General features: G+C 38.7%; 1 protein-coding gene across 2 annotated transcripts in view; it reads left to right on the forward strand.

Annotated features, from left to right (window-relative positions):
* Positions 1 to 18,708, forward strand: part of unc13d (unc-13 homolog D (C. elegans)) — a 19,398-nt gene continuing 690 nt past the window's right edge. The window contains exons 1-33 of one of the 2 annotated variants that reach the window (XM_088070052.1): positions 1 to 185; positions 3,337 to 3,363; positions 5,043 to 5,099; positions 5,214 to 5,270; positions 5,362 to 5,469; positions 5,560 to 5,619; positions 5,831 to 5,897; positions 7,541 to 7,721; positions 7,804 to 7,848; positions 7,937 to 8,008; positions 8,094 to 8,163; positions 8,243 to 8,347; positions 9,392 to 9,484; positions 9,583 to 9,683; positions 10,828 to 10,945; positions 12,283 to 12,404; positions 12,822 to 12,912; positions 12,992 to 13,048; positions 13,152 to 13,249; positions 13,597 to 13,648; positions 13,759 to 13,889; positions 14,676 to 14,793; positions 14,890 to 15,042; positions 15,165 to 15,260; positions 15,901 to 16,107; positions 16,216 to 16,290; positions 16,370 to 16,449; positions 16,720 to 16,834; positions 17,081 to 17,152; positions 17,273 to 17,356; positions 17,452 to 17,572; positions 17,673 to 17,796; positions 17,935 to 18,125. In XM_088070052.1, the coding sequence (XP_087926178.1) occupies positions 5,407 to 5,469; positions 5,560 to 5,619; positions 5,831 to 5,897; positions 7,541 to 7,721; positions 7,804 to 7,848; positions 7,937 to 8,008; positions 8,094 to 8,163; positions 8,243 to 8,347; positions 9,392 to 9,484; positions 9,583 to 9,683; positions 10,828 to 10,945; positions 12,283 to 12,404; positions 12,822 to 12,912; positions 12,992 to 13,048; positions 13,152 to 13,249; positions 13,597 to 13,648; positions 13,759 to 13,889; positions 14,676 to 14,793; positions 14,890 to 15,042; positions 15,165 to 15,260; positions 15,901 to 16,107; positions 16,216 to 16,290; positions 16,370 to 16,449; positions 16,720 to 16,834; positions 17,081 to 17,152; positions 17,273 to 17,356; positions 17,452 to 17,572; positions 17,673 to 17,796; positions 17,935 to 18,125 (2,962 nt within the window). In that variant the 5' untranslated portion in view covers positions 1 to 185; positions 3,337 to 3,363; positions 5,043 to 5,099; positions 5,214 to 5,270; positions 5,362 to 5,406. Of the gene's footprint in view, positions 186 to 2,256; positions 2,402 to 3,336; positions 3,364 to 5,042; positions 5,100 to 5,213; positions 5,271 to 5,361; positions 5,470 to 5,559; positions 5,620 to 5,830; positions 5,898 to 7,540; positions 7,722 to 7,803; positions 7,849 to 7,936; positions 8,009 to 8,093; positions 8,164 to 8,242; positions 8,348 to 9,391; positions 9,485 to 9,582; positions 9,684 to 10,827; positions 10,946 to 12,282; positions 12,405 to 12,821; positions 12,913 to 12,991; positions 13,049 to 13,151; positions 13,250 to 13,596; positions 13,649 to 13,758; positions 13,890 to 14,675; positions 14,794 to 14,889; positions 15,043 to 15,164; positions 15,261 to 15,900; positions 16,108 to 16,215; positions 16,291 to 16,369; positions 16,450 to 16,719; positions 16,835 to 17,080; positions 17,153 to 17,272; positions 17,357 to 17,451; positions 17,573 to 17,672; positions 17,797 to 17,934; positions 18,126 to 18,708 lie in introns of those variants that run through there. The other variant, XM_042508043.2, reaches the window with a different exon arrangement.

The following is an 18,708-nucleotide window of genomic DNA, read 5'->3' on the forward strand; positions in this document are numbered from 1 at the left end:
GTTCATCAGGATGGCGCTGAGCAAACTACCGTGAACTCGTCATTTGCGGTCCGTGTTTTATTCCTAAAAACTTGACCCTCAGACACTGTTTTCTGTGCATATCAGTCGCCTAAAAATGCCTTGTAGCATAAACGTGGGGTTTATGCCGCAAAGTAAGAAGTCTGTTCGGCTGTTGATTTTTTCCGGTAAGTACGTTTTGTTTTAAGTCTGATTTTCGCTAGCCAAAATTAGCATGCAGTCCTTGCTAACCAAGCTAGCTAGCGCTAATGTTATATCAAGTTAACGCTTTGAAACCTAAACGAACTGGTTTAATTTTTTTCAGAATCATGGGAAGAAGGCAATGAGCAAATTAAAAAGAAATACCAAAACGAATAGGCATAAAATTAGAAGGAAAAAAAAAAACAGTTATAAGAAAATGACCTTAAAATAAGCAACAAAAAAGAAAAGTAAAAAAACAAAAACAAACAATAAAATTACCTGAAGAAAGCGCTAAATAAAAAAAAGAAAGAAAGATTAGTCATTGAAGAATATGTTTTCTTTCTGTAACTTTTTTTTTTAAAATATATCATAATAATTATAAATATAGTTCTCTTACCTTAAATCCCCTTAATAAAACTGCACTAAGCATGACTGTGGGCATTTGATTTAGGAACTACAGTTGGACATGTTTTTAAAAAGGGAGTAAAAGCTTTTGTTTAACACATTTTCTGTTGTGTATGTCCTGTGTGATATACACACACACACACACACACACACACACACACACATATATTTCAAAGGGTTAATAAAAGGAACTTGTAGCAAAGTGATATTTCTACAAGACAGGGTGAATCTCAGCTATTCAAAGTTGAAGGCCAACATGACAATATTATGTAAGGACAAACACTAAATGCTTAGCAAGGGCAGTCAGAATATATATATGTATATATATATATTTTTTTTTATATATGATGTTGTATGCATTCCAAGTATATGGCATGTTCCTTTTGCTGTAAAGATCAGTGCTTCTCAGAATGACTCAAAGCAAGGAGAGTGGTCAGGTTGCGAAAGTACCCGCATGCTTGTGAAAGATGCAAGAAGATGCAAATTCATGGCGTGGGCTGGCAACAATAGTGGAGGTCTTTGTCTGTGTGGCCCTCTCTTTGTCTCTTTCGCTGACACACACACACAGTCCCAATCACAAAGTGGAACTGAATAGAACTGATTTTGTGTGTGTGTGTGTGTGTGTGTGTGTGTGTGTGCAAATGGCATTAAATAAAGGTACACTAGGTTGTGTAACTGTCATATTTAACTCAATTCCCAGCGTCAAATGTAGCAACTTTTCTCCTTCATGTGCTAATACACTGGGCGTGACAGAACCATCATTAGTGCAGAGGAGGTTTATTGGGTAATGACATCATACTTGGGCCCAAGATTTAACGCCTAATCTCAGATAATCCATAACTTCTAACATGTATAGGTGCTACAGGGAAGACATATTTTTGTAGGCCAAAATGTTAGTGTCACCCTGGTTCCCTCAATAAAAAGCTAATGGAATTTTCTAATTAGATTTTTGATCATTGCAGAAAATAAGCTCTGTGGCGAACACTACTTTATGATACTTGCTTGTTTTGTTCAGCAACATAATCTTCACAAATAAACACCACCTTTTATAATTTTTGCATGACAAAAATGCATGACAGCCATACAGTCATAGAAGAGATGTAGAAAGGTTTGTAGATACAGAAATAGATATATAAAGTCTAGAGCTCAAGATGTGTGTGTAGATAGATGTGTCTGAAAATACACATTGGAAGTCTCAGTGCAGTTATCATAATTGAGTAAATAAACTTTGGAATACAATATGGGACGCAGGTGGGCCAAACAATAGACAAACCACAGATGGACTGCTGTGGCCTGTCTCGTGTTACATGCTGTTCTATTGCCTCTGTAAGCACTTAATCATCAGGTGAGATTTGCACCATGCATTTAGGTTTGTTGTGGGATCCATGACTACTGCTAACAGTGAAATAGTAACAGTAGATCTGGGCAACAACTTTGCATCCAAAACCTTAACTTTGATTACAACCAAAAAGCAGTACAGGGATAAACAGTGTTTTTGCTTTTTTGGTGACTGAAGTCTGTTATTTTTGCATTCAGACACACTGTAGGGCACTGGATGGAGAAAAATTCATAAGTCACAGTTATTGACGTTACCACCTTCTACAGGAAGTGATGACTTCCGGCTGCTTTGTGACAGTTCATCGAAGCACACCGCGCACACAGCTTCCCTATATCACACATACACACACACAGCGCAGCAGCACAGAGCAGTCTCTGGTTGTCAAATGTTAGCATCATTATGTCAGATCAAAGAGAGTCCACCAGCACAGGAGGCAATCATCTGCAAACACCTGAACAGGTATGGACTCCAATGTGTGTATGTGTATATATATATATATATCTACGAAGTTTTGGTTTTGTTTTGGCTTTCTGCCAGCTAGTTTATATTGTGCTGTGAAAGTGATGCTGTCAAATATATGAAAATTTGATCTTTTACTCTGAGAATGAGGCGCTGGGTTTTATTAGTATCATTTCTTAAGAGATTTTCAGGGTTTCAGCTGATAAAATATGATCTTATTTTACTTGTAAAAACTGGGAAAAACCCTAATCCTAAAATTGCCAGATGAGTTACAACAGTGTCCAAATAATTACACCCAAACACTGAGTCATGTTGTCCAAACGGCTATTTCAAGATGCTGTGACTATGATTCATAACTATACTTGGATTTATGCTTGGATCAGATGATGCAGAATGGAGAATATTTGTCACGGAAGATAGCGTGTTTCTGCGTCTGTTGCAAAACTCCCCACTACTATATTTGTAAAGTTAATTGAGCCATACTTAATCGCACAGCATTGCAACCATATGCGAAAATATGAAAATAGTGTGTGGCTGTGTGTGATGCGGTGGAGTGCAGATGTATTTGCATATTTAGTTTTTTAGGACAAGTCATTCCCTTTAAGGCCAAATTCCCGTTTTGATATTTGATGGGTTGTTGCCTTTAAGTCTCTTTCATTATCAGTGATAGAGGAAGTCCTTTACAGAGGCAGGCCTTATCAGCAATCAAACATGAGTGTTTCTTGAGCCTCGTGATGTTTTTTTTTTTTGTTTTTTTTTTTTGCAAATGAAGATCTTTTTGCACATTTTCATTTTAAAAGCTGATGATGGCATGTGGTCACCTTTAAATATTTGTGATGTTTCAGTTTGATTTGACTGAATTATGCACTTTGGTATCATGATTAGGTTCATTGTATTTAGAAATAAGCACCTTTATTTTCTCTTTTGTTTTGCAGGAACATGTCCTGTCAAGACAAAGACAGGTAAATACATCAGCTGCTGGCTGCACTTTTGCAAGGTGTAATTTCTTCTGTGTTTCTTATGATTTGTCCTTTTTAGGGATACACGATATGGATTTTTGTCAGCCCTAACCGATAATGGACAATTCCGTGCTTCTCATGGCCATAACAGATGATAGCTATGTATTTTAAAAATAAATTTTTAACCTAGTATTGGCACACCTGAAGAAGAGAAAGGCTATAGAGAGTAAAGATGGAAATGTAAATAACATCACTATAGTTAACACAACATGTTAAAAATCTTCATTCAGCCACTGAGAGCATACTCACTGGACATCTGTCAGAAGTCTATATGCTCATGGTCTGCATCGCTTTTGTTAGTGTCAATCAGTTTATGAATGTGTGTTGACAGCAACATACAGGACAGGTAGGGATATGTCTGTAAGTGTTGGTGGCTATGGAGAGTATACAGGGGTTCCAAATGTACTAGTAGTTGGCCAAATCCTTTGTCTCCCATCATTTAAAAAGGCAGGTCATCAAGTGCTGTAAATTCAGTGATTTTGTCATTTATTGCTTTAGCCTTTTTACGTATCCTTATTATACTTAATAATATACATTTCCCATTATTGGATGAATAAATTACCATGCAATATACTGTATATCGTGCATCCCTAGTAGCTTAATTTTCTTTTTTTCTTTTTTGCATGGTAATTTTGTTGAAGTGCAGATAGCCCTATACACAGAAAGCCGGTATTATAATCTGAGAACTTGGAGTTTAAGAGACATTGATCTTCCAAAAGACAGCACTAAAGTGCATTATGTGAAATGTAGCATCCATCATTTTAGCAGCAGGGGATTCAAAATTTGCCCTCTGGTACTTTGATATTGATCATTATTTTTATAATCTAATTCTTTAAAATCCCCTAGTTGTGTATAAAGTGGCATTACTAACTGCAGGAGTAGACCTGTATTGTTCACTGTAATGAATTTCACGGTCAGTTTGGCTGTTATCAGATCAATAAGTGGCTGTTCTCATCGGTGATAAATGTAATAGATATAGGTGAGTAGGAGCCTGTCACACCCAATATTAGGTTGATAAGGCCACTATTAGGCCATGATATGACACCTTCTGCCAGAAAGGCTTTTTAAGTGAAATAGCTTTTCACAGAAGAGCTCTTCGGGAGACCTACCACGTGAAACCGATCTTTTCTGAATTTAAACACATCTTTTTGGCGCCTGAACCTATGGAAAGCAAAAGTGAAATGGGCTGATAATGGTCTTCTGGTTCTACCAGTAGCCCCGACTGACCCACGTATATTTATTATTCATTTTTTACAACAAAGTTTAAAAAACAAAATAACATTTCTCCTTGATCATGCTACATCTTTGAAATTGAAGGATGAGGCTTCTAACCATAGACAACAACCATTTAACGGTAATAACATTCTGACTGAACAAATTAACAAACTAAAGCATGTTTCAAAAGTCTATAAACTAAATTTTATTTTATAAGGAAATGAGAGGAAACCAGTGGCTGTTAAAAAAAAAAAAAGTGAAAAAGCATTTACACATCAGCATGGTTTAAAAAATAGTCAACATGGATTGGTGATAAATGGGTGACAACATGTGAAGTAACCGATGGTCTATTAGGTGTGTGTTTTATCATGGTTGACTTTAGTCTTTCTCTGCCTTCCTCTTGTCAGCTGTCGCCCGGCCATGTACGCAAACTGGGGTTGACGAGGAAATCCCGAGACAGGAGGGTGGGCAACATTCTGTGACCTTCAAAGACCTCCAGTTTAACCCCAGAATATCAAAATTTGCCTCATGAATTTGACAGAAATACACTGAAAAAATGTCCTACTTTCCTCCACTAGGATTTCAACGAAGACTTAAACCCAGAGGAGAAAGCACGGAGACACAAGGAGCAGGAGGTATCACCATTCATGCACTGTACTCCACATAATAAAGTTTTTTGCTTTTTTTTTCTAACTGAGCTTTCACTCTGTTTATATCTGATTAAAGCTGAAGCCTCTGTATAAGGAGCTGTTGTACACCATCACTCATAAGATGGGTAAACCGTCATCAGAGGAGGTCTTCACAGATAGCCAGCTTCATCAGTACATAAAGGAGGTAAACGCCCCGGCTTCACACATAATTCCACTGCTGAGTTAGTGTATGACTGGTTACAGAGGTTGTTGTTTTCTCTTTCCTATGTACCAGGCTTTCACAATGACAGAGGCAGAGCACAACACCCTGACAGAGAAAGTACAGAGCACAGAGGTGAGAAAAGGAAGTCAGCGTGTTTGTTCCAATGAATGTGCCTTTTAGAGACCCCTAGAATCTATTTATAGGCGTCAAACGGAGCATCTTACCTTTCCACCACCTTCCATTACATCCACCAGTGGTAGAAATTATGTCATCTGCATGTTTGAGGCAGGAATAGGTATCTGACTGAGTAAAACTGATCTAAATAACTATCTGATTCTTACAGCCCCCAGTTTACTGCCTCATGGCCACTGTAAAGGAAGCAAAGGGAATCCTGGGAAAAGACGTCACTGGTGAGTAACTATAGATCCGAGCGACTTTGGTGATCCCCTGACTTTTCATCTGGGGCCACCAACAGCTCAAAGTTTTCTCTAAGCGAGTTTTATCTCAGCATCTACTGGGTGGATTGACACAAAATTGGGTGCAGACATTCATGGTTCCCTGATGATGTACTCTCATGACTTTGATGACTTGTTTTTTTACCCAGAGGACATTTACATTTTTGCTTCACAATGAACTGTCTTGACAACTATTGGATAAATTGCTGTTGAGTTTTGGTTCAGACATTCACGCTCCCCTCCAAATGAATTGTAACAATTGATGAGTACTAAATTTTGTACTCCAGTGCCACCATAGACTAAAATTCAGCTCTGTCCAATCTGTCTATTTTTACCCAAACAGGCCACCTACAGAACTAATAACATTCCCATCAGCTTAAACTATGTTTTCAGTGCTAACTGACAAATGTTGCCACTCTAACATGCTTAACTTAAATCAGTATTCCTGCTAAAATCAGCATGTTAGAATCGTCATGCGAGCTCTTTAACATGCTAAAATTATGTTTTTGCTCATTTAAGTAAATTGGTTCTGAAAAGGACAATTCACCCCCTGACTGGAAATACATTTGTCCTCTTTCTTATAGTGCTATTTATCAGTCAAGGTTGTTTTGGTGTCAGTTTGGCTGCAGAGATGTCTTCTAATTATACTCGATGACACTGGGCTTGTGGTCTTCAAAATATGCCAAAAAGTTTTTTGAAAAACTCAACAAGAATGTCTCTTCAGGGATCATGACCCTGTTCCTGAAAATAATCCACAGACCTTGCTGTGAGCATTTTCATGTAGGAACTATTTTCTTTCTACCACACTACACCTGCCAACCGTATCACAGTGTAGAAGGAAGCATGCATCTACTGCTAGCTCACCTAGCAACGCTAAGGGTGTTACACCTCGGCTGAGGAGGAAGCCATGAATGTTTACATCTCACACTGTCACAAGCACGAGTCTCTCTTCCATGAGTAGATGCATGCTTCATTAATAACGTCCTGATTGGCTGAGCTGTTAGCTAGCTCAGAGGTGCCAGGCAACTTAGCAGTAGATGCACTCTTCCTTCTGCACAGTGATACAGTCAGAGGGTGTAGTTCAGTACAAAAAAATAGTTCCATCAAAAAACTGCTCACAACAAGGTCTTTGGATAATCATGCGTAACCGGGTCATGATTTTTGGAAAGTGACATTGCTGTCGAGTTTTTCAAATATATTTTTTTTAACAGTTTTGAGCACCACAAGCCGAGTGTCCTCTAGTTCCATTATATTAGAGAGAAAGCAGACATCTCTACAGGCGATATCTTTGATGCTCTGCAACTCACCAAAACAATTAAGACTGATAAATAGCACTACTGGTAAGATGAAAAGTTATTAAGTTATAAGTATTTATGACATGGGGTGAACTGTCCCTTTAAAAGTACAATATGTATTGTGATCTAGGTGACTTTCTGTTCTCATGTGGACATTTTGTCTCTTTCTTTCACTTCTTGTCAGCTGTTCGTGGTCTTCGTGGAGGAGTCTCTCGCTGTCTCTGAATCCTGATATACTGTCATGTTACATGTCACCACACTCTATGACTTATATCTGCTGCACATCCTTTATGATTTGAACAGGTTTCAGTGACCCGTACTGCCTGCTGACCATAATGGAGGACGAGGCGGAGAGCCGAACTCGCCGGTCCAAAGCCAAGCCCAGTAAATCTATTGTAAAGGACGCTGTATCGGATGACAAAATCTACCAGTCAGATATAAAGAAGCAGACCCTGAACCCCATCTGGAACCAAACCTTCATACTGTGAGTCTAAATGATTGTATTTATGTCAAGAGAACCAGGTTGAATTTTTACTTTTTTTAATATGTATATATTTTTGGATTAGAGCATTTGGAGACGTAGCCGGTGCCAGCTTCCACCTGGAGATGTGGTGAGGAAAACAATTAGAGCTCCACTTCATCTGCTTTGAAATCTTCCTCTTTATTACATTCACCTTGACCGTGCTGTTCCTGTTTCAGGGATAAAGACGAAGAGGTTTCACTCACTCAGAAACTAGAGGAGATCAAAACCAACTTTAATAGCTTAAGAAGGTATCACTCTCTCTCTGTGACACACACACACAAACACATGACCAAGCAAAGCTGGTGAACCTTTTTTTTTCTTGTAAATCTTTAGGATGATCAAGGAGGCCAAAAAGGAGAAAGGCACAGATGACTTTTTGGGAAAAGTGGTACTGAAACTACAGGTAGTGGACACTTTCATATCTGCTGTTTGCTCTTCCCAGTCTTCCCAGTCTAATATTGATTGGTGTCATCTCACTTTAGGATCTCCACTGTACTGAAGACAACTGGTACAATCTGGAGCCCAGAACAGAGACATATCCTGATCGCGGCCAGTGCCACCTGAATCTCAAGTTCATCCATAAACAGGTATAACGTGCACTGTCATCCCATATGTCACATGGGTGCATTAAATAAGTGATAACTGGAGCTCTGCAGTGTGTTTTTTTTTTTTTTTGCCTTTTTACTGTTTGCTCACGCGTGGTTCAGCATCTGTTCCAAGTTTGGATTAGATGCGTGTGCGTATTTTTGCTTCTGTATAGTTTAAACCAGCCCCTGTACTTAGCTGGAGCGGCATCACTTTTCTTGTGCTGCCTTCAGATGCCTTTCACTAGTATTTGAACCTTTGAAGTCTGAGCAATTTTGTGTGATTACAGTCAAAAACATAGGAAATAGACAATAAGCAACTTGGTAAGAGATGTTCCACAAATTGCAAGAAAGAAGTAGATTTTTATTTATTTTTTTTTTTAAGCGAGGGACAATATCTAGGGATAAAAGAAATAAGCTGGGAAAAATCTATATATCATGGTCATAATTACATATTTGAAAATATTTTACAAATTAGATATTTGTTAAGCACTTCTTCCTGGTCATTTCCTTGGTTTTTAATCATCCTTTTCTTTTTTTTATTCTCTTTTCAATAATTTATTGTCAATTATGCTAATTACCTTTTTAAAAAGCTCTGTAGGGATTTTCTTTTAAAAAGCTAGTGAAAAATATATTATTAATCATAGTAATTACATATTTTGAAGGAATGTTATGTTTTTAAGCACTTTTCTCATGTCTTGTTTGCCATCTTTGTTTTGTTTATTTTCTTTATTTCCTTGTTGTAGTTGTTCACTAATTTTCAGATCATTTTCTTGCACTCTTTACTTATTGCTTTCTAATTTTGGGGTAATTTCTTTTGTTGATTGTTGTCTTCTTCCCATGTTTTTGAAAAAAAGAAAAAAAAGTCAAATTGCTCAGGTTTCAAAGGGTTAAACATAACTGAATTCCTGAAAGTTCTGGCTTTTGGTTTTGGTGTGCCACCTCAAGACTTTTAGTTGTTCCATCTGGACACCCCTATGAAGAATTTCTGAGGCGCCCCAGGTTTAGAACAATTTAGTGACTGGATTTGTGCTTCGTGACTGACAGAGAGACGGGACGCTGAGCGCCGGTCGCAGTGCTTACATCAACTACTGTGGAATTCTGCAGCAGTTTGTTCAGGCTTACATCTCCAAGCAACAGGTGAAGCACGAGCTCATTCTTTCTTTATAAAATCCCGTCTACTAGCTTACTCTTGTCTCTTTCCTCTGAGCTCTCCTGTCTTGTTCGGTCTCTTTCAGAGTTCTGCTCCGTGGAAAGGGGAACTGTGCGGTGAAGCTCAGACTCTGCTGGAGCTCTATGCTACTCAGAATGACCTCTCACCTTTCCTTCAGGACCTGGCGTAAGCAACATCTAAACGTCTAGCAGCGTTATAACAGATGATATGAGTGTTCACACAGGAACATGAGACCGGCTCTGGAGCCCTACACACACTGAAAGCAACTAATGCATTCAGTGAACAGAAAATATCAATAATAGGAAATCTACTATAAATACGTTTTAGAATACATTTCACTACTGAGTATTAGCATCAGCTTTCAGTTCTGCTGGCCAAATTGATGATCCTGCACAAATTTTAAATTAAAACTCAAAATTAATGATTTCAAGGGACAATTCATTTTCAAATTTAAAAAATATATATTTTCCTCTTACCTCTAGTACCAGTCGAGATTGTTTTTTGAGTTGCTGAGTGTTGGAGATATCAGCCGTAGAGATGTCTGCTAACAGTATCACTGCTCAGAGGAAAATATGTATCTGCAGCTAGCTCCGCTAGCACCACTGAGCTGGGTAACATTACAGCTCAGCCGAGGAGGAAGCCATAGATGTTTACATCTCGTGCTGTTACAAGCACCAGCTACTTGTCCATGAGTAGATGCACGCTTCCTCCAGCGCGGTGATGCAGTTTGTGGGTGTAGTTTGGTAGAAAGAAAAAAGTTCCCACATGAAACTGCACACAACAAGGTCTGTGGATTATCTTGAGTAACTGGGTGATGATTTCTCGAAGGAGAGGTCGTTTTTAAGTTTTTCCAAGTTTTTTTTTTTTTTTTGGGACACTTGAAGCACCACAAACCAAATGCTAGTTTAACTATACTTGAGAGAGGGCAGACATCTCTTAGGCCAATATCCCCAACACTCAGCAAGTCACACTAAAACAATCTAGACTGATAAACAGCACTACAGGTAAGAGGAAAAATATATATTTTTGACTGTCCCTGTAATATTATGTTATACATATTTGGGGAGTTTTGCTGTAAAGCATAACATTTAAACACAGTCTAGTATGGCATTGTGCATAAAATATTTTTGCATTCAAATTCTAAAGCATTATTTCATAAAAACTTGCAAGTGTACTTCCGGAAATCTAATGATATCATGACAGAGGTTTTAAGCATATTGTCTAGCTCTTTGTTACCACAATGTGTGCGTGCCATGTTGTCTTTCTGTTGCACTTCTCAGTAAATGTGTGGATGTGTGTGCCTCGACAGGAAGTGGGTGGCCTACAGCAAGCTGTACCAGAGTTTAGAGGTGGACTCGTCTGTGCTGCTCCAGCAGCTAACCAGTATAGAGTACCACTGGCATCAGCAGGAGCTGCCATACCAACAGGTACAAATATTCACACCGTCAGTGTTGGAAAGTAGCAAAGTACATTTACACAAGTATTTTGACCTTCTACTTCACTGTAAAAATCAACAATTTGTTTTAACTTTTAAAAGTTTGAGCTGACCTTAATTTTTAAGTCGACTGAATTTAAAAAGGCAAGTTGAATCATTACAAAATTACCTCAACTTGTCTTCTCAAATTCAGTCCACTTCCAATCTTAAGGCAGCTCGGACACTAACTTTTTAAAGTTAAGTTCAGACAGACATTTACTTTTTACAGTGTTCCATTTTCAGTGGTGGATGTAACTAAGTACATTTACTCAAGTACTATGATTTAGTAAAAAATTGCGGTATTGGAGAGTATTTCCTTTTCATGTCACTTTATACATTTATTCCACTCCAATTTTTTTTTTTTTTTTTTACTTAACCACATTTATCTGAACACTTAAGTTACTTTACAGATTAAGATTTTTGCATAAAAACATAATAGGAGTTTATAAAAATTTGATGTTTTTTAATAAATTAAATTACCAAAAAGTTTATATGAGTACAGCTTGAATGATTAGTTGATTTATCAATCAGTGGAATGACAGAAAACTGCTGAATATTTGGATAAACAAGCCTTTTTCTATTATTGTTTTTTCAAATAATTTTGAGTTTTGTTTTGTTTTCTTTTTTTCAAATAATTTTAAATTAAATTAAATAAACTGGACTTTTACATGTAATAGAGTAATGTTACAGTGTGGAATTCATACTTTTACTTAAGTAAAGGATCAGAATACTTCTTCCACCACTGTCTATTTTACGCTACTTAATACTTTAACTTCACTACATTTCAGAGGGAAATATTGTACTTTTTAAACTCTAATACATTTGTTTGACATCTATAGTTATTTATTGTTTTGCAGAAGAAACTTTTACAGACATTACATCTTAAAAATTATGTTTGTGTTACTATTTGACTAGAAAATTTAATAGGTTTGTGGTGGCCATAAAAATGTATTTTATTCTGAGTACGTTATACTGCAAACATTTCTGTATTCGTGTAGGTAAAGATGTGCATCTGGCACTTTATTTTTTTGTACTTTTACACTGATATTTATTAATCACTTACGTAAAGGATCTAAATACACCTTTCACAACAGCTTTCTGCCTGCTCCACCTTCGTCTGAATTGATCAATCTTATGCTTATTAAAAGAGATTAGTTTTATTTTGTTGACTTTTGTCAGCTTTGTCATGCCACATTTTCCTGTTTCCTTTACTAAAATGTTAAAAAGAAGCCAGGAGTGAATATTGTAGCACACATGAGGATTGAGAAAGGTGTTGCACTCTGTTAACAGAAACAGGAACTTGGGGACTCTCTTCATGGCTTCCTGCAGTACGGCCTGTGCCTCGTGGCCAAATACAGAGACATCTTCCCCCCAACTCCCAGTGCCACTCCGAAACTCCACACACTGCTCAGGTACGCATGGGTCTGTTTGTATATCCTAATGTAGCTTAGGAAAAGGGAAATGAGCATCTTAGTGAAATGAAGATGAATCAAATGGTGACTAGAAAAATTCTCGAAAATTAGTTTTAAAAGGGGGAAAATGAAACTTTTTTGGGGAAAAATGTTCATAAAATTCTATTTTATTTTTTTTGAATTTCAGGGTTTTTTTCGGGTCATTTTCTTGTTTGTTTTTGTTGGGGGATGGGGGGGTAACTTTTTTCTTATTTTCAGGTAATTTTTTTTCGTTCTTTTTTTTTACGCTAATTCTCTTTTATTTTTTGGGCCATGTTTTGTTGCTTATTGCTTTCTACCGATGTTTTTGAAAGAAGTCAAACCAATTTTCTCAGGTTTCAAAGTGTTAAGCAATAGAGGTTGGTGCTTCTGTTTCAGGATCTTGGTCCAGATCTGTAAGACTCAGGCGTTCCAGAAACTGAACCCAGCTCAGTTTGAGTTACATGATGAGGTCAGCGATGCCATACAGGTCAGTAATCATACTAATGAAATTATTACCAAAATTACAGATAAGTCTTTAATTACTTAAAATGTGACTTTTATATCAGACAGGTACACAGGAGTGGTTTACTATCAAGAAGGGTTTGCATCAGCCAATGACTAAGGTAAGCACATCATGAAAGCCTTAAGAGCGATATAGATTCTTTTAGATTTCTTTTACTCCACAGTGCTGAAGTTACGCTGTTTTTGCACCATGCTGATATACAGGAACTGTCAGAGATCGTCAACGCCCTCTCCAGGTTGATTGGGGAAGTGCAGGAAGACATAAAACACAACAAGGATGCCTGGAATAGGGTGTTTGTCAGGTGAGGCGGGACATTTGGACTACTGGGAATACAAATACAGTAGTCATAACCTTTTCTTTATTAATTAACAGACAGTTAATTAACAGTTTTTCCTTGGTGTAACCAGGTGTAACTAATAGATAAAAATATATAAAGGCTGCATTCCATTCAGGTTTGTTAGCTGTAGGATTGTTGTTTTGTTTTTTATTCTGGCTTTCTAGAGTGGCTCACTGGGACAATTAAATGTAACAGAGCCATCATTAATGTTAATGTTTTAATGCACGAAAGAGCGATTCACAAACCAAACTGCATGAGGAATATTCTTAACATTGTAGTCACCAGTGTGTTTTTTTTCCTCATCATTACAGTGCCGTGCAAGTGGATGTGTTCACTGTCGTCTACAAGAGGTTTGACTCCCTGGTAAGTGGAGAAAGGATGCATCTGAGTCCCCTCAATCTCCACTTTCCTTGACTGTTTTTTAAGCATTCAGTCTTATTTCGCTTCATTTTCCCTCCTCTTCTCCTCCATAGCTTGCAAAGGAAGTGAGGGAAACTTTATCTGTAATTGAGGGTCAGATGGAGCAGGGTTTAGCCAACAACCTGTTCCCCGTTTACCTGAGCCTGCAGGCCATCCACAAAGACAAGGCTTTCTTACAGAAAAGGTCAGTTACTCACACCATAATGTACTGTGCCTGATATCTGTCCGTCCATAACTTTTAGCCAATAATGTTACCTGTTTATCCACACTTTTAGATAATTATGTTTCCTGTATGTCCAATACGATCAGCTAATAATGTGACCTGTTTATCAATTACATTTAGCTGCTTATTTCACCCTTTTACTCATTACTTTTATCTCATTATGTGACCTGTTTATCCATTACTTTAAGCTAACACTAATTATTTCACCAGTTTATTTGTTACTTTTAGCTAATAATTTCCAGTGTTTATCCATGACTTTCAGCAAAGTATTCCCACTGTTTACATGCTACTTTAATTGAATTATTTCCACTGTTATGTGTTTCTTTTAGCTAATTGTCTCCACTGTTTATTTATTACTTGTAGCTAATTATTTCCACTCATTTTCTGTTGCTTTTAGCTAATTATTTCCACTTTGTATCCATTACCTTTAGCTAATTATTTCACCTGGGCATACTTACCTTGTACTTTTGGTTTACAATTTTACCTATTTATCCATACATTCAGGGCAGTTATTTCAACACTTCCCGCTGCTCTTGGCTGTTTATTTAATCATATCATAGTTTATATTTTCAAATGACATTTGTATTAATTGAGCTACTCCACAATATTTCTTCATAATGTTACCTTCTACAAATTGCAAAAGTCCCCCTAGTTTTAAATCACGGTTTAACAAGAATCTACAAGAAAACACTGCCACCCTGCCTCCTGAATGAACATAAACGTGAGGAGTTTTTACTTTGGTTTCAGGGGATTACTCGAGTTGACAAACTTTCAGGAGGGCTTCAGAGAGGCTCTGCCTTACTGGCTGAACCAGGCGTTCAGCACGACTCAGGACAGGGTGGAGAGGGCTGTGCAGGTAGACCAGGTAAAAATCACGTCTTTATGTTGTACTGTTCAAGCAAACGTACTTTATTTCTTCCGCAGGCTGTATCATCGTGTTATGTTTCATCTCTCCTCTCAGCTCCAGCCCCTGCAGTCCGGTGCCGTGCCTATCAAACACAGCTCCTCAGCAGTGGACCTGGTGGCATGTATCCAACCTATCTGCCAGCTGTGGGAGCAGCTGTCCTGGCCCGACCCCGAGGAGGCCTTCATGCTCATGGTCAAAATCACTGAGGTACATGTTCAGCCATTAACATGGACCTAACTGGAAATGTATAGACTGGTCAGATAATGGCGGTGTGGGAATGCTGGTAATCTGGCTGTTGCCTTATCCTTCCTGTCTGTGTTTTTTTTAAGGATGTGTGTAAGATTGTGGTGAACTACTGTCACATCCTGAAAGAGAGAGTCAGGGTGCTGTCTGAGAACTCGGACCACGGCAGCGCCATCAACATGGTAAGGACAGGAGAGGAAAAAGAATTATGTAAGAATATGAAAGAAATATGCTACATAATACACATTGTAGGAGCCATTTTGTATGTATATTTATTTTCTATTGCTATATAGTTTGGTATGTAAAGACTATAATATTTGATCAGTAGATGGTAGTGTAGATCTGATAGTCTGTGACCTCACATTGGGTGGTAAACACAGGTATTTTATACTTATGGTGGAGATGCAAAGTTATAGATAGATAGATATACTTTATTGATCTCAAAACTGAGAAATTGGGGTGTAGCAGCGCCATACAGTAAGAACAAAGAGAATAAAGAGCAAACAATATTAATAGAATATAAAAGGAATACGCTTAAAAAAAAAAAAAAAAAAAGTTACCACGGAGCAAAGGTGGGGGCACATTTGCTTCTTACCGTAATCACAGCAAAGGAAAAAAAGCAACAAACGATCACTTCACATTCACATCACACCACAGGGTAATCAACTGTCATTCTGCAAAAAATACAACATTGTTTGCACATTCAGCCATTTCCTCGATACGCCTGAAGAATTTCTCTCCACCTCTTGCAAGTGACCGTATTGAATTATCTGAATTTTACTAACAGTCACAACACGTCTTAAATCTGTCCTCTCTCTGTAGTTGTGTGTGGTGGTGAATGACTTGGAGCACTTGCGGTCGGTGCTGACTCGACTTCCCACACAGCTGAACTGGCCTGGGCTTCGAGAGCGGACTCAAAACGTAATAGGGGAAAGCCAGTTCCACAACACCCTGCCCTCGCAGCTACAGCAAGCCCAGAGCGTCCTCGGCCGAGAAATCCGCTCCGCTTTAGACACTCTCGGGAAAAGGGTGTGACATGAAACATCTGATCAGCAGTAAAACCTTGAAACGAAAGTAAAAATAATACTATAGAGTGTACAGAACCCTTTAACGCGATCTTTCTATTTGCCTTTCCAGTTAAACACAGACATTGAGACTCATGTCCGAAGCATGTCAACCAGGCGGAGGATTCCCTCCAAGTCCACAGAGGATGTAGGTGATCTTTACTGCCAGTGTAACACTATTACAGATAACTTTGTGTATGCTCAATATCAAACCTCCTGTGTTTCAGGCTGCAGCCCCTCTGATGCGCTTCCTGGAGCAGGAGCTGCAGTATATGAATGAAAACCTGGTCCAAGAGAACTTCAACAGGTACGCACACAATCCTTTCTTGTGAGCTGTGATGATTCAGTCACACACACACAACATCATGACTCAGGTCATTTGGTCAGATACTAAATTGGTGACACAGTCATGGGCACCTGACTTGAAACTGTTGATTGTATAGCTCTTCTGTGCTGCCGGGTTGAAATGTGTGTGAAGCATTCATGTTTTCTCAGATGTAAACTGTAACTGCTTTGACTTGTTTGCGGAAGCATACAACTGTGAGGCAGTAATTCCAGTTTTTCTCTCCAATTCCAGTCTTCTGACTCCGTTGTGGAATAACTCATTGAAGATCCTCCACCAGGTGGCTACCCAGCATCCACAGCAGGAAGGGCTCATGGTGTTCTGCCAGAGGCTGCTCTATACACTGCAGGTCGGTCCTCAGCTGCGCTTTTGTCTCGACTACCAGGGCAGCAGAAAGCTTCTGAAGTAAATTTAGCTTGCTTCAGCTCAAAGTATTTCACTTATAGTAGAAGTTCAACATACTTTCTTGCTGAGAGGACGCTATATTCAGGAGACTTTTAAATTAGCTTAGCATAAAGACTGTAAGAAAAAGGAAAGAGCTAGCCCGGCTTCTTAGCTTCGTGCTACATTTTATTTTGTGTTGTGTGAATTTTAGTGCCTGGAGGAGTGCTTCCACGCTGGGGGAAATGGGCTCCATCTGAATACACTCCACTCTGATGAGTACAAGGTGAGGAAACAAAGACATTTCATTGATGTCTTTGTGTCAACATTTCCTCAGACTAAAGCGAAAAAAGAGAACCTTTTATGTAACAATATTTTTTATCCTCTTTCTCTCCTTTGTGTCAAGGTTCTTAAATCTCACCTGACTCACAACTCTCTGAGCAGCTGGCAGCTTGTGGAGAAGTTCCTTGAAAAGAAAATAAGAGAGCAGGTGAGGACGGTGCTCACAAGTTACACTCCTTAAACTACAGCAAATATGTGGAAGTTATTCATATTTTCTCTCCGTTTCTACCGTTTGCACGACAGAAAGATTACAGTGGAGAGAAATATGGTGCAGTCACCCTCCTCACGTCCTACAGGAGATCAGACCAAAGACTCAGAGTTGAGGTGTTGAATGCAGTCAACCTCTTACCAATGGACTCTAATGGTAAGACTGTGCAGAGCCACAGCCGTAACGATCCACTACAGTAAATGCACACCACAATGCAATCTCTCCTGATGGCGAAATGCTTCAATGTTTTTGCCAGGTTTGAGCGATCCATTTGTGCAGCTGTGTTTGGAGCCTAACCACGTTTTTCGCGAGGTCGAGCCTCGCTGCACTCAGATCAAAAGCTGTGATCTCAATCCTCTTTTTGACGAGGTCTTTGAATTGTAAGCGTTGGTCTTCTGTTTGATAATATTCCATCACATATCTGTTATCACTCTCGCAATTGAACCTTTACAGCCATCCCAGATGTTTTTGACCCCCTTTATCTCCATCCTCTGGTCTCCGTCTCCTCCCTGCCACAGTCTGGTGTCCCTGGATCAGTGCCAGGCTCCAGGGGCTTGCTTGTTGGTGACAGTTCTGGACCACGACACCTTGAGGACAGATGACTTTGAAGGCGAGGCCTTCATGGCCCTCAGGGACATACCAGGAGTTAAGAGCGAGGACGCCACTCCTGCTCAGAAGCGACTGCCTTTGATGCACCCTAAACCTAACGGTATGATCTTTCAGAGGATTTCTAGACAAATGATTGATGATATTTTACATTTTTTCTTGTATGCAAACAGAGAGGCTATATCTAACATCACCAAAACTGTATCAAAACAACTCTGGCTGTAATATCAAATGCCCTTTTTTCAAACCAAAATAAGCTTATTTAAGGGCCTTCCACACCAAGCACTATAACTGTAACAATAACAATGTGAGCATCCACACAGAATGATAATGCTCTAAAGGAGGTCGAGGAGAAACAAAAAAAAAACTAGAAGGATATGGGTTCACAAAATTCTTCAAAGACGACAGGAACTGGGAGGACCAAACACTCTATTTAAAGAGTTGTCGTCTTTTAAAGGCAACTTTCATTCATGCTTTTTCAGCATCAGTTTGCTGACATTCTGGCGATGGTAAAAGAGGACGTCAATAAAGACAAAACCAACTTCAGAGACCCCATCAGTGCCAGAGACTGTTTGGCTGCATGCCTCAGCGATAAATTACTTTGTTTTATCTGCAGTCTAATAATAATAATGGTCTTCAAGTCAAGAACATAATGAGGATCCACATTAAAACTGAACTAATCCATA

The sequence above is a fragment of the Plectropomus leopardus genome, chromosome 19 (assembly GCF_026936395.1).
Source record: "Plectropomus leopardus strain MGB_pleo_1.0 chromosome 19, ASM2693639v1, whole genome shotgun sequence".
Classification (NCBI taxonomy): Eukaryota; Metazoa; Chordata; class Actinopteri; order Perciformes; family Serranidae; genus Plectropomus; species Plectropomus leopardus.